Here is a 14,965-nt window from a genome sequence, read left to right as displayed (position 1 = left end):
AATTTTTGCAACATATTATATGGACAGACGAGTCAAAATTTACGAGAGAATGTATTTTTACTCATTTGTGGTCATCTGAAAATCCTCATGTTATCCGGGAAAGAAACTCAAAATAAATTTACCGTAAATGTTTTTTGTTTAATTAAAGATAACCAAATTTCTTACCATATCTAATGCCGACAGATATCTCAATATTTTGCAAACGATTGAGGCAGATTTTCTAGATGATATACCTTTAAACCAACAAAGGAAGTGTTGGTATCAATTAGACTGGGCTTCACCTCACTGTCACAATCAAATCGATCAACAGCTGACTGAAATGTTTGAAGATGGATGGATGAGACGCCTAGGACCGTGGAATTGGCCAGTGAGGTCTCCCGATCTCACTCCATTAGATTTTTATGTTTGGGGAGTAATTCAAAAGAGGATTTAATTGCTCGAATACGAAGAGCGTTCCATGAATTGCCTACAGCTGAAATAGCAAAAGCGGTTACTGATGGTGTTATCTCTAGAATCCACAAGTGCTTAGTTGTTAATGGGGGTCATATTGAACACTTATGACTTTTTTAAATCTTTTTTTTTATCTTAGTGCATTATTACCTATTATCAACATACAAAATTAAAATTGTGTATTACTATGTATGAAGTTGATTTTAGAATTCTTCTTAACTTTATTCTGCTCATTGGTGGAAAATTGGAATATGTCTCATTAAAAATGGTAAATAAATAACTGGTGACAGTTTAGTTGTTTGTTTTGAAGTTTTGTTAAAAATTCCACAGCTATTCTTGCAATAAATTACGTGATTTTAGGTGATTACACAAAAAATAGTAGATAACTTAAAAACTAGAAGATATAGGTATAGGGAACCCCGATACCGTTCGAAAGAGAATAAAATTGTGTATCAGAATATAGAAAAACATACATGGTGTTCCATTTAAAAAAAACCGACTTATGAAGGTTTGAAGTTAACTAAACTCGGCATTAAATTTCTAGCACCCTGTATGCAATTAAACCACTTTGTAAGTATGGATAGGAAGCTAGGGGTCTAGCTATCCCCCCCTATAAATATTGTTGCTTTTTCTTTCTTACTATAAAATACACATAGTTTGAAGCTAGTCACTGTTTCTCTTCATTTTTTTGAAAAAAATTAGATGTCTCGAAACCAGTTAATTTTAGGAATAGGTTTAAAATAAGCAAGTTGATGGCGACTTCCGGTATAACCGGAAGTGGTACGTGGACGCCATTATTTTAGTTTGAGAAGGGCATGCCCGAAAACCCGGTATCCCAAATTTTCAAAATTCAAATCGAAGTAGTCTCTGAAATAATTCTAATGGGCCGTCATCCTGTATAAAAACATTAAAAACACGGATATGTTTGCCAAATTTATTTGCCTTATGTTAATACTACTAGATACAATAAATTGAAATAGCCAATAACGGAAAACTAACGGACACTATCAAACAGTCAAAATTCTCTACATCCTGGATGGCCTTGTTTTCTGGAAAACTTGGTCAGTGAATTTAATAGTGACGTCTTGCACTCTCATATTGGGGGTAAGGAATTCTCGCAGGTTAGTGACTCCATCTCTCGCTTGCCTGTCGAACGGGTAACCCATAGACCGACGGTCAGGATACTTCTTGTCTTTGATACCGCAGAAGCTGTCAGCATCGTTGCAAATTCCTGTGATGTCCTGGTCAATCTAAAGGAAAAATTACTGTTAAATGTACTGTTACCTAAAAAATATGAATAGCAGGCCAAATGGTGATAGCGGAACTTTTTAACGAATCTATAGTCCAAGTGTTCAAACATGTATACTTAAAATTGTAAAAAATAGGCAATTGTTAATTTAACAGTTTTGGTACCACAAGGATCAATTTTAAGGCCACTTTCTTTTCATTTTTAGACTAATGACGTAGAAACGAAGTGATAAAACTTAAGGAAATACAATTTGGACACGTCAAGTTGTGCGAAGCTTAAAAAATTATATAAATAAAAGCCAGAGGGAAAAACAATAGCTACTTAAAAAAAATCTCTTACTCTATCGTCGGCATAGTTGGAGATCATCACGAACAGCTGACAGGCTATGCCCTCTGGTGTCCCCTTGGGGATGAGCATATGCTGGGGCCAACCACAACCGCAGAAATTGAACTGAGCTAGTGCTTCTCCTCCAGTGGGCCTATTGTTGTCCTGATCCCGGAATGTCCGCTCGAATGGGATCGTCACCGAAGACTGGTTGGATGTACGTTTGATATTGTTCTTCCCTTGTTTCACTACAAAAATTATAAATTAGTTGCAGTTATTAAGTAACTTGAACAAATGTTTGAGATGAGATAGCACTTGATTAGGAACAGGAAAAAAGTTAACTTACAGTTGACCTTGAACTTGTCCAGCTCGATGAACATTAGCCTCTGCTCCTGGAACTTCCACGGGTTGCCGCGTTCGTCGAATTTTGGAGACAAGAAGATCCTGCAGGTGCCCTCCTTGTTACCGCCGCTCGTGTTGTTGACGACGATGTTGTAAGTGAACTCGACGTGCTGCAAGTGCGTGAACCTCACGAAGACGGAACCCCGCGGTTGGAAGTCGAGACCCCTGGACAGGTCAACGTCAGACTGCTGCCACAAGGTGTTCAAGGTGTTCTTGCCTTGGCTGGATTCAATGCTGATCTGGTCCACTGTAATTCCTGGGTTGTTTAACTGAAAACGAAAAATTGTTCTAAATTATTTAAATGCGCTAAAAAGAAATAATGCAAACTAAGTAAATACGAGTACTTAATCTCGCGACAAGCTTTTATAACATATAAATTGTGTAATGACGTTATAAGTTGATAGTAAAAGTTTTAAAGTAAAAGTTTATTTTTTCTTTATAGCGCATTTAAATAAAAGCTTGTTTTTTAAAAAGGTTTTTTTACTTTTAATTTATTTTTTACTTTTTAGTTATCGCTGGACACGTTTCTCAGTCTGTGCATCTCAATCAACGCATCATTATCGCAAGGTCGTTTGCCGGTTAATTTCGAACAGTCTAGCTCTTCAATAAGGAGACCTTCTAATGATTTTACCCTACTTAAAGCCACGTATGCTTGGAGGGTCTTGTGGACAGTACTACTCTGCATTTTATGTACTGTGCAAGCCCCATATAATATAATTGGCAGCATTCTTCGTTCTGCAGTGCCGTAACTATATTTTACCGTGACTTGTGTCTTACGAAACACAGTTCCGGGTTTGATTTTGGAGTTATCTTTCTCTTAGACAGGTTGCAAACCAATGCTATTGACGCCTATCTCACCAAATTACACAAGTCAAAGTTAACTAACCGTTCCTACAGACTTGGACAATTCGACCTCAATATCATAATCGAGGATTCCAAAAACCCCAGTACACCAAAATTTCAGACGGATTGAATAACGGATGTTCAGCATCTTATTTTTTTCAAACTCGCATTCGTATTCTCTGTAAGTCCTTTCATTTGATACTCATATTGTAGGCAAGCATTAAAATTAATTCGTCCGCCATCTTGGGCGTTCCACCATGTTGGATTTAGAATAAAGTCACACAGCTAATCATGTATTGTCATCCAAACCGAATGTGTATACAAAATTTTAGCTCAATCGGTTGAAGATATCTGCTTCAAAATTGAGTCTCAAGTTTTAGAAGTCCGCCATATTGGATTTAGAGTGACGTCACTTTATTTTTCGAGTTATTCTTAGCAAGCCCTTTCATTTGATACCCATATTGTAGGAGTGCATTAAAAAAATAATTAGTGCGCCATCTTGCATGTGCCGCCATGTTGGATTTAGAATGACGTCACACAGTTAACCATGCATTGTCATCCAAACTGAATGTGTATACAAAATTTCAGCTCAATCGGTTGAGGATATCTGCTTCAAAATTGAGTTGCAAGATTCCACCCGAACAAACATACATTGCAAGTTAAATAAAAGCTTGTAATAAAAGCTTGTAAAAAAAGAAGTAGCCGAGCAAAGAGAACCATTTTTAACAGTTTCCCCAAAGGAAATTGAAACAGAAATAAAGTGCTTAGACTGAACTCATCAGATTCCGACTTTTCATTTTCCTTAGATCAAATACGTATTAGAATCTTTGTCTTGGATATGAGAAGTAGAAGTCAATGATCTGTTACAATATAACATAATAAGACTTATACAAAGCTCGCTCTAAGCTGTATTGGATTGTTTCTAAAGAAACACACGCAATATGAAGGAAAAAAAATGACGACTAGTAGACGGCTATAGTAAATTGGTGAATGAAAAAAAAAACGTAGATGATAGCTGTTCTTTACCTAATGTTAATTCTATCATTAATCTATTAAGACGATGTCATTTGGACTGAAAAATGCCCCGGCAAATTTCTAATGTTCTAAAAGAATTATAACTCTAAAACTAAAATATTTCATCAATTAATTTTTTGTATTAAATAACTAGTCAATTAAAATGTATTTTGTTGTTATTTAAAAATGTTGTATTTGTTGTTATAAAAAATGTGTTTTTTTGTTATTTGAAAATGTCTGTTAACTTTTGAATAAATCAGCATCTTACCCTATCCTCGGAATATCTTGGCAAAGTAGATTTGTATTCCTGGAAAAGGTCATCTATGTAGGCGTGCCACCTGTAGAAGACTGGGTCGCGCATTGCTGTGGTAGAATCACCAATAACACCAAAAGACTCCTAAAAAAAATCATTTCATAACATTTTTATAAGAAAAACGTTTTCCATGGAAAAGAAAATATTGTATTGTGTTTTAGAATATTATGGAATAGAATATTAACATCTTTTTTAATTTCAAATTTCCAACTATTAAAATTACAGAAAAAATTATCTGGTTATTTATTACTATTTCTCATTTCTATGTAGTTCGTTCAACCAAAGTATGAATAATCATTTTGGATTATCTTAAATAAATGGAATGTTTTTTTATGATCCTTTCTCACTTACCAAATTTCTGTGATCAGGATCGTGAATATAGGAAAGAAACACATGACCCATGTTGTGTAAGTCACCATAAAAACCTCTATCTGGAGACAAGATGCTGGATTCAACCATGTTTCCAAGTATGTCGATACCTCCAAATTCATCCAGCTGCCTTTCACTTCCGTCAGACTGTGAAAATTAAAGTTACTGAATGTGTAGCAAATTCTGAGGAGTGGGCAAAAGACAATTTATGTCCCCCGTTTCCAGTACTTACATTTCTTACTACACCTCTGTTTATGGCCTCGAAAATTCTGTCTCTCCATCTCTCCAAATCATCGATGTCCAAAACGATTTGGTCTACCTCTCGTTTCAAATTGCTCAGTTTCTGGTTGGCAGATCGGGCAGGCCAGGATCTGCTGGCTACCGTACTGTCCAGTTTTGGGAAGTAGGCCTCCTTGATTTCCTCCTTCCAATTTATGAAACGTTCCACGCGTTTTAGCTTGTTGCATAGGCGTTCGAAATTGTATCTGAAAATTAGCGTTGATTAATTGGTAAAAATCATGAGTTTTAATAGTTCTAGCAATTACCTTGCCACTACCTGCTGATGCATATAGTAGAAGAGTTCCCCTCTCCTATCCTTATCCACGACTTCCCTGGCTGCTTCGAAGGGATACACCAAGTGCCAATGCCAATGGTGAAGGTTGATACCCAAGTCTTCCCTGAAGTAAGCCAGACGATGTTCTTCTTCTAAATCTGATGCTGTGAAGTCCTTGTCAATTACAATTGGTGTCTAAACAAAGTACCAGATGTTTATTGGATACATCAACCAACAGTCAAAGGTAAATCAAAATTACACAAAGTTAACAAATACAAAGTAAATAAAGATTAAATTGAAATTTTGAATAAAACATTAAGGTAACTTACCCTAGAGTCTTCTGGAACTACTGTAGCAGTTTCTCTGGCGGCGTTGAACACCTTGGCATCGACAAATTTATCAGGGAAAGAGTGGATGAAGGAAGGCAAGTCCAGATTTTGGGTGTCTGGCCTATGCAGCAAGGCGACGGAGAGGGCGTAGTTGAACAGGTAGGGATTCACCCTGTCTCTAGCGTAGACAGCGACTGACAAAAGGTCATCGACGGTCCTTACACCTAAAGGATAACAGGATAAGAAACAGAATGATTGTTTTAAACTTATACATGGTGTTAGGTATTTGTTAATCTCTCGGAAATGAATAGGAATAGCAATAGAGAAGGAGAAGTAATACTATCACTCCCTATAATTTTATTTTCCTAACATATTTCCTAACGGGCTAACTTTAAAACTACCTTGTATATTTTGGTAAAGTTTTAATGTATATATCCATCATCTCTTTTGATGAAATTAGTACATGGCAAGCAACCAGAGTTAAATAGGCCAAGAAAATAAGCTGGGAAATTCGCGACTTTTTGTTTCAGCAAGCTGAATTTATCACTATAGATGGTAAATATTATGTACACTAACATATTAGTTTCCCCAATCATAAAAATGGGGGGGAGATTGTTTACAGGGTGGTTAATTGTATAATTTTTACGTAAATTTACGTTTTTCGCTTATAACTTTTTTCCGTTCATTTCCTCGAGAAAAGAGTAAGGTACTTTTTTTTGTCTCCAAAAGACCTACAAAATTATTGATTTGATCTAAAGTTATAAACAGAAGAAGTTTATTTATGACATTTGAATTAAACATTTATAAACTGCGTTATTATTACCAGAACGTTTTGGCATCGCATCATCTCATTCCTTATCACTGTCTAATAACTCACACAAAATCTGGAATCGATAAGTTGAATAGTTTACAAGTTATGGCCTTATAAACAAATTGACTAATTATTAGTCTGGTCGATCCTGAGGATCTTCCACAATCGCACTGATTTTTTTCATGGTAGATTTCATAATAATACATTGAAATCTATCAGTTTTTTTTATTTCAAATTTGCAACCTGGAACTTTTTTTATTTTTTAGCCTTAGTTGAAAAATGAAATATACGACGCACGAGCGTAAATAAAGATGTCTTGCTAGCTTATTTTTTCAATTTAAGTGAGAAATTGGCTCCATCCACATTGTGGTCTAAATATTCCATGAAGTCAACTTTGAGAGTTTACAAGAACATTGAAATTTCTAAATTCGGAAGACTAATGGCATTTCTAAAGTCTAAGCACAAACATTTTGAATCAAAAAAATCCCAAGGTTTTAGAAAGAGAACAAATCGAACAATTTTTACGTGAAGCCCTAGACGAAGATCATTTTATGTATAAGGTAGGTTCTATTGAATGAGTTATATTTATTAAATTTGTTGTTTTTAGGTGGCGCTGATATTAGGAGTTTTTGGCGCTTGCCGTTGCGAGGAATTGACCCATCTAAGCATAGACAATATAGAGGACAAAGGGCAGTATATCAACATCATGATTTCAAATACTAAAACGAATAAACCAAGAAGCTTCGCTGTGTTAAATGAAGGATTTTGTGTAAATCCAATTGTCAATTGAATTAATTAGAAAATATTCTAAGCTAAGGCCTCAAAATGTGTAGCCTAAAAGGTTCTTTTGCAATTTTCAAAAGGGAAAATACACACGTCAATGTGTTGGTATTAATAAGCTATTAAAAATCCCTAATGTTGTTGCGCGATTTTTGGGTTTAACATATTCTAATTTATATACATGGCATGGCTTGCGTCGCACATCTGCAACTCCCTTGGCCAATGCTGGAGGGGATATTACAACACTCAAACGCCACGGGATGGATGGAAGTCATCTACCGTGGCAGAAGGTTATATAGAAGAGTCAATTTCCAGCAAAATTAATATTGCTAAAAAAAATACAAGGGGTACAGAGTTCTGAAGCAAGCACAAGCAAAGGGGCAACCTGTTCTATAAATTTAACCACAACCACAATTTGATTCCAATAATCCTTTGGCAACAAATTACGGCTTTAACATGTTAATATTAATAAGTAGGCAGATTGTAGTAAGTTTACTATTTCAAATTGGTTTTCTAATAAAAATTAAAAATAAACCAAACATTTGTCTTTTTATGATTTCTATAAGTCACTAGTGGGTTAACTTACTAGTGACTTATGACTTATAACTCACTAGTGGCTTATAGGCCACATTTTCCTTTAAAACCAAATAAATTATACTCGTAGTATCATTATATACAAGTGTTGGATAAACAAATTTATATAGTTGATAAGTTAAACAGAAACTTATTAAAAAATTGAGCGTTTTACTTTTTATAGAATTACACTTATTCTAGAAACATAAAGAAATAATAGTAATAAATGTTTTTCAAAACTTCGATCTATAATTTGAAAACTCTTAGAGATGTTAAAAAATTAAGCCCGCTACTAGCTTTTACGTGAAGAGATCTGTGTTAATATTTTAGAAAAAAATTCGAGACATTTCCAAAATCTGTTTTGACCTGAAGCTTCCCCTCTAAAATAATAATCGATATGCCCTCGAAAATAGGCTATAATGGTACACTATAATTATTCTACAATACCTAAGAAGATGTTTATCAGACTGGCAGCCATCTGGCGATGTCTAGGGATGAAAAGGGAGAAGTTCTCATCTCTGCGCAGCTGCATGACTTCATCCAGAGGAGGAATTGAAATCTTTTTGACTGCAATTTTGGGAAACTGGTCCCCTTCCTCAGATTGGCCGAAACGAGATACTACTAACGTTCCCACGGATTTGTATTTGTCGGGCTGTAATTATCATTAATTACTGAGCTGCTCGATAATAATAGACAACAGTGAACATACTAAGTAATCTGGAGGGAGGTCGAAGACGCTCTTCGTGTCTCCTTTGGGCATAAAACTGGGTTCTTGGGGTCTGTCGAATAACAGTAGAAGATTGCTTCTTTTGTCAGACATGATGAAATCGGTCCGTCAATTCCGTTACTCTAAAAATTATTAAATTCTCTTCAATGCGATTTTCATTTTATTTTATAAAAATTTAAATTAGTGAAAGACTCAATAAATAAATAAATTCAGTTGTCTTCTGTAAAAAAATATTCTATAGGGTGTTCCTAAATAAGTGTCACAACGGAAAACTGTAAATTCTCTTGAAAAAATAAACAATATTTTCCTTTTCCATTTTTCTCTCCGGGCTTTCGTTTTCGAGATACACGGTGTCAAAACTTTATTTTTTAGTTTTTTGCTAATATCTTAGGAACCGTTTGAACTACAGGACTGAGCTTTTGTACACACATTACCACTATTAATAGTGGTGGAGATTTTAAGGTATCATAAGGGTTTCCCCCCTAACTTTTACGCCACTGGAGAAACAGACATTTGAGAGCAAATTCTGGACCGCCAATGAATTTTACACAAAAAGAGTTCTCTTAGTTCATTGCTCTAACATCAACCGTTTTCAAGAAAAATTACCCATCAAATTATGAACAAGGTTTATTAGAAACATGATCCGACGATGTAATGCGTGCATACAAGCCAACGAACGTAAATTTGAACAGTTTTTGTAAGATTTAATCACTAAAGTGATAACAAATTATTTTTTAGTTTTTTTTTTAGTTAAAATCCTATCTGTTAAATTTCGTTAAAATTGTTAATTATTACTACCTACTTTTTGAATTACAAAAGATTTTTTAAACCTTAGCAAAATGTTTGTTTTTGTTCATAAAAAGTCATTTTTCTTGAAAACGGCCAGTTGTCAATTTTTCCAGTGACGTAAAAGTTAGGGGGGAAACACCACTGGCACGTCCAATGAATTCGCGAAGGGTGCGAAAAAGTAGCTGTAGTAGTGGTAATGTGTGTACAAAAGCTCAGTCCTGTAGTTCAAACCGTTCCAAAGATATTGTCAAAAAACTACAAAAACATTAATGTTTTGACATCGTGTATCTCGAAAACGAAAGCCCGGAGAGAAAAATGGCAGAGGAAAATAATGTTTCTTGTTCAAGAGGAATTCACAGTCACGACACTTATTTAGGAACACTCTGTATAATCCTACCTATTTATAATTACTGGATGAATATTAAATCTATACATACATTTTAAGCACGGGTAGATGCAGTTTCTAAATAATGACAATAACCCGCCTCATAAATATACGATAATGTTTTAGATGTATTTCTAAAAATTGAAAAAAAATCAAATCTTGAATACGCTTATAAATATTAAGTCGAATATTACATTTGAAATGTGCAAATAACTAATATTCAATCTCGGCGAATATATCCAATGAATATTAAAAAAAAATGCAATAAACTTCCATTGACTATAAAAATACCCTTCACTGAATTAAGTATCCAAATTAATAACAGAAAATTTAAAAAAAAACTGGTAAGCAAACAAAAGTTTAATTAAAAATAAAAGTTTCGCAATGAAATATAAATAATATAATTATTTAAGCAAATAATATAAAGACTTCAAAATATATGTAAAACATAACAACAATTAGGCATAATTCTGAGTTAATTTGACTAAAATAAAAAAAATCTACTTACGAATCTACTTAGGAAGAGGGCCAAACGTGTTGGTGAGGTTACTGTAAGAAAACTGAAAAATTACCGAAAATACTCGCTTTTATATTAATGCGGGGTTATTTGTGGTCACCGACTATCAGAAAACAGAAGAAGAAAGCGGTGAGAGAAAAATAAGCGGATAAAAACAAAAACATCTAATGTTAAATAGATAGGAAGTGGTTTCTAAACCTCTGATACGATGTTTTCTTTGAAAATCTAACGTTAAACAATAAACCATATAATTGACAAAATACACCAGCCGCTTTCGACGGTAAAATGATGGTTCTCAAAATTGTGAAATTAAAAAAGATCACAAAACTCCAGACAGTCAGTTTACCGAAAAGATTTCCATTGTATATTTTGAATAACCACCCAAAAGCTTCATTTTTATTTTCATTTTTACTCATTACATTTTTCATTTTTTTTTTAACAATGAATTGAATAAAAGAATAAACCCCCATAGACATAATTTTTAAGACTATTGAACGTAACATAAAATTCTGCAAGACAGTAAAGAATAAATATACATCTACACACAAAAAATTCCACATACTCCCGTATTATCAGAAAAATAAGATTACTGGGGTAACTTAGACCTTTGATGGCTATCAAATATTAAAAGAAGTAAGTATAATATAAATATGATATATCTTGCTATGGAAGCAGATTATCAAAAAAATTTCAATCCCAGTATTAAAAGAAGCGTTATTCTAAATTTTGAAAATGGAAAAGTATAGATTTTTTCACTTTAACTGTTAAGGTTAATTAATTTTTTTCTTGTTTGCTTTTTTCAGGCTTTTTGGTTAGGCAAAAATAGTGTAATAAAAATAACCGAAATTTTGGAAATCCGTTTTTGTTTCATTTCAGCCTTGTTGGAGGTGATATTGAAAAAAGAAGAACACTTTCCCATGGCAACTTTTTGCCCTCTATCGAATGGCATAATCAATTTTTATATGTAATGTTTCGTCTCTCTAAGACTATCATCAACTTCATTTTTTTAAATACGATCCTGAGAATGTTATTCCACTTTTTGCAAGCCTCACAATACTGTACTGTTTCAGACCTAACCAGATTCAGATGTTTTGTCTAGAAAAATTCATCTTGAATGTATTCGTTCTAAATTTATCTAATTTTTTATTTAGATTTTTGTTTCTTGAATTATCGTACACTAAAGTGTTATTAGACCTTGTGAAATCCACCTAGTTATTTAAACTATTACCATCATACGATACAATAAAACATTATTAGTTTTAATGCCGTACTTATAGTTATTTCTAGATTTCTCGAGTGCGCAAAATTCAATCTAATTTTTTTCAGGATATTCATACAAATACATCTGACACGCTTTTACACAGTTGCGGTTACAGGTATAATAAATTCCGATCATATTATGCTTATCTTCATTTTGAGCATGTGTCAAAACGGAAATTTTTCCTTACTGTAATGTTTTATAAATATAATACTCATTTGGAGTTTCGTTTGTCCATATGTATTTTTAAAAATTAATTTGTCCTAATGAAATTAAAATTGTATAGGTAATGTTTTAATTTTGACGCAACAACTAATCGAATTATACAGAGTGGGCCACCAGTAACGCCTCGGTCACTAGTGACCAAACGGCAAATGTTACAGAAACCTGTTTATGTGGGTATGTGTAGGTTGATTACGGCAACATTTTAAAAATATTTTGAAATATACAGGGTGTCCAGGAAAAGCGTACCATATCAAAGTTATGTTTTTTTAAATGGAACACCCTGTATTTTACTGCATTTTTGAAAGCACCGTAAAAAAATAGATGAACTTTATTAAAGGTTCTGCATACCTAGGACTTACAGTTTGTGAGATATTTCAATTTTAGTGAAAATGCAGGCATAGCGTAGAAATTTAATATTAGCAATAAAAAAATAATTTTAAGGAAGCAGCTTTGGAGGGTCTATTTTAGATCCTTGAAGTTATAAATTGTTATATTTGTCGTCACTTAGTATTATACAGGGTGTTCAAAAAACTGCTGAATACTTCTCTCAACTTTAAACAGCAGTAACTTGGTTATTTTAAATGGAACACCCAGTATATTTTTACTTTGGGAGATGGGAAATTTAAAACTCTTTCAAACTGTGTATAGGTTCCCTATATCTATCTCTAACGGTATTGGCGATATTTGTGCCGTTTTGTTTTTTATCGATTTTTTTTGTATATGACCAGGTGATTAAAACTCTAATAATGTTTTATTATAACGTGTAATGGTAATAGTTTTAATAACTAGGTGAATTTCACAGGGTCTAATGTCACTTAGAGTATACAATAATTCAAGAAACATAGAAGTCTAAATAAAAAATTAGATATTTGTAACGAATACATTGAAGATGAATTTTTCGAGACAAAACGTCTGAATCTGATTCGGGATGCGGCAGTATTGGTGGTCGCGAAGGCTTGTAAAAAATGTAATAAAATTTCCAGGGTTGTATTTAAAAAAAAATGATGTTAATAATGGTCCTGGAGAGAGGAAACGTTACATATAAAAATTGCTTATGCCAATCCATAGAGGGCAAAAAAATTGCCATGAGAAAGTGTTCTCCTTTTTTTAATATCATCAAACAAGGCTGAAATGAAATAAAAATGATTTCCAAAATTTCATTTCTTTTAAATTCTTCGAAAACTAATCATGTTAGCCGTGATTTTTTAGAGGCATAATGTTGGTCCCCTGATTATGCAACTTTGGTCCAATGTAATGTAGTTCGTATCTGTTACCGTTTCCAAGATCCCTGTAGTGAAAAGCAAATTTTTAACAGCCTGTATATTGATTTAGAAGCTTTATACAATGCAAAAGACAATAATTTAAAACGTACATGTACTTGTTGAACTACAGGCGGTCTAGGTGGACGTTCGAACACTCTCTACGCTGGCTCCGCAGGGTACCCTAACAGGTATGCATCGTAGATTGGCATTTTATATTGACGTTCCTATGTTGATTGTGAGTGTCTCCCTAGAGTTATTGAGCTGCAGCCTGCAGCTCATTTCGATTAATGGTGACTCTAAGGCCACGCTGTAGTTCAATTGTCGAAATATTTGAAGTTACGTTTTGCCAAAATTCGAAAGGGTGGTGAATATTTTCGCACCGTCTTGCGCTGTCGGGGGCGGTTTCGTGCTTCGTCACAAGCGCTGTCAGCATCGTTTGGTACGACTGACGGTTTTTGGTGGCAATCGTGGTATCATAGGGGAATTCCGGAAAATATTTTAAACTTGGATGGAAAATTTATTTTCCCGCCCTGCACTTGCTGCTTTTCGCGGCACTTACTGTTAGTTTGAAAGATAACTTTTTGATACTTAGTTGATTTTTCGAAACATGGGTGAATTTCGAACGCTACTACGCGTACTACGGCGATTAGTATAAATAAATCAAAGTCTCACAGTCTTTATCTAGATTTTGGGCAAATCATTGTTTGTCCAGAAAGACTGTTTCTTTTTAATTTTTTCTTGTGGCACGAAAACTGCTTGTTCCTCAAATTAATTCGAAGAACAAATTCAAATTACTAGCATCTTAGATTTAAAGAAATCTAAAACTGCTTGCTAGATTAAATATGTAGACATCAACTGGCACTGATTTTGCTCCGTGTTTGAAAATTGAGATAGATACTTAGTATTTCCTTGATATAAAGGCATGTTTTGATGGTTGCACTGTGTTCAAAATTGTATTCCTGGCAGACAGCAGAGGCGGACTGGCTAGATGAACAGGCCCGGGAAACATTCATCAAGCGGCCCGTTTTTTGAAAGTTTCAGAATTTATTTTATTTTAAATAGGCTCTTCGTGAATGATTTATTTGAAATATTTGAAAAAAGTTAGCCATAGATAATTTGATATTGTTTTAAAAATAATTAATATCACAATTTGTTTGTAGATAAAAATTAAAATCTTAAATTAAAATAATTTAGATTTTTTTAAAATGGATAAGTAGTAGTTGGAAGGTATAAGAAGTTAAAGCATTATTCTTTTTAATAAATAAATAATCATTAAAATATATATTTTGTATCAATCGAAAATATTGTGTTGTAGAGCTAAGTATAATCTAAAAATTCCAATTTAATATAAAAGGAGATTTTTTAAAAGTGTACTTTTTAAAACTAATTCATTAATTATATCATCTAATGACAAACTATTTAAAATGTCTACATTTAATGCCATTAACATAAAAGTCTCTAGTTTTTCCTGAGTCAGCGAACTTCTCAAACGATTTTTTAAAAACTTCAAAGTGCTAAACGACCTCTCACAAGCTACTTGTGTAAACGATAGAGATAATACGTATTTATATGCTACTGATGCAAAGAGAAATACGTTTGTCAATAGATTGTATCTATTTAAAATCCTGTAACAACATATGATGCAGTTTTTACATGGCTCATGTTTCTTTTTATTTTTTCCTTTATATTTCTGCTGAGTTTCATCAGTTTCATCTTCTGTGATTTTAGTCCAGACGGTATCTGTTTCAAAAAGCCATATTTGGGTGAATCGTATATCCACGGAGATTTTTGG

At 33.6% G+C, this 14,965-nt stretch overlaps 1 protein-coding gene across 1 annotated transcript in view; it reads right to left on the bottom strand.

Annotated features, from left to right (window-relative positions):
- Window positions 1-1,370: 1,370 nt before the first annotated feature.
- Window positions 1,371-14,965, bottom strand: part of LOC108904736 — a 26,571-nt gene continuing 12,976 nt past the window's right edge. The window contains exons 12-21 of the mRNA XM_023454148.1: window positions 8,720-8,789; window positions 8,458-8,662; window positions 5,847-6,070; window positions 5,510-5,712; window positions 5,197-5,449; window positions 4,947-5,111; window positions 4,551-4,679; window positions 2,370-2,694; window positions 2,039-2,271; window positions 1,371-1,700 (exon numbers count right to left, since the gene is read on the bottom strand). Of these exons, the coding sequence (XP_023309916.1) occupies window positions 1,476-1,700; window positions 2,039-2,271; window positions 2,370-2,694; window positions 4,551-4,679; window positions 4,947-5,111; window positions 5,197-5,449; window positions 5,510-5,712; window positions 5,847-6,070; window positions 8,458-8,662; window positions 8,720-8,789 (2,032 nt within the window). The 3' untranslated portion in view covers window positions 1,371-1,475. The remainder of the gene's footprint in view (window positions 1,701-2,038; window positions 2,272-2,369; window positions 2,695-4,550; window positions 4,680-4,946; window positions 5,112-5,196; window positions 5,450-5,509; window positions 5,713-5,846; window positions 6,071-8,457; window positions 8,663-8,719; window positions 8,790-14,965) is intronic.

The sequence above is a fragment of the Anoplophora glabripennis genome, unplaced genomic scaffold, assembly GCF_000390285.2.
Source record: "Anoplophora glabripennis isolate ALB-LARVAE unplaced genomic scaffold, Agla_2.0 scaffold195, whole genome shotgun sequence".
NCBI lineage: Eukaryota > Metazoa > Arthropoda > Insecta > Coleoptera > Cerambycidae > Anoplophora > Anoplophora glabripennis.
The sequence above is the reverse complement of the archived record's forward strand: the minus strand, read 5'-3'. Positions and strand labels throughout refer to the sequence as shown.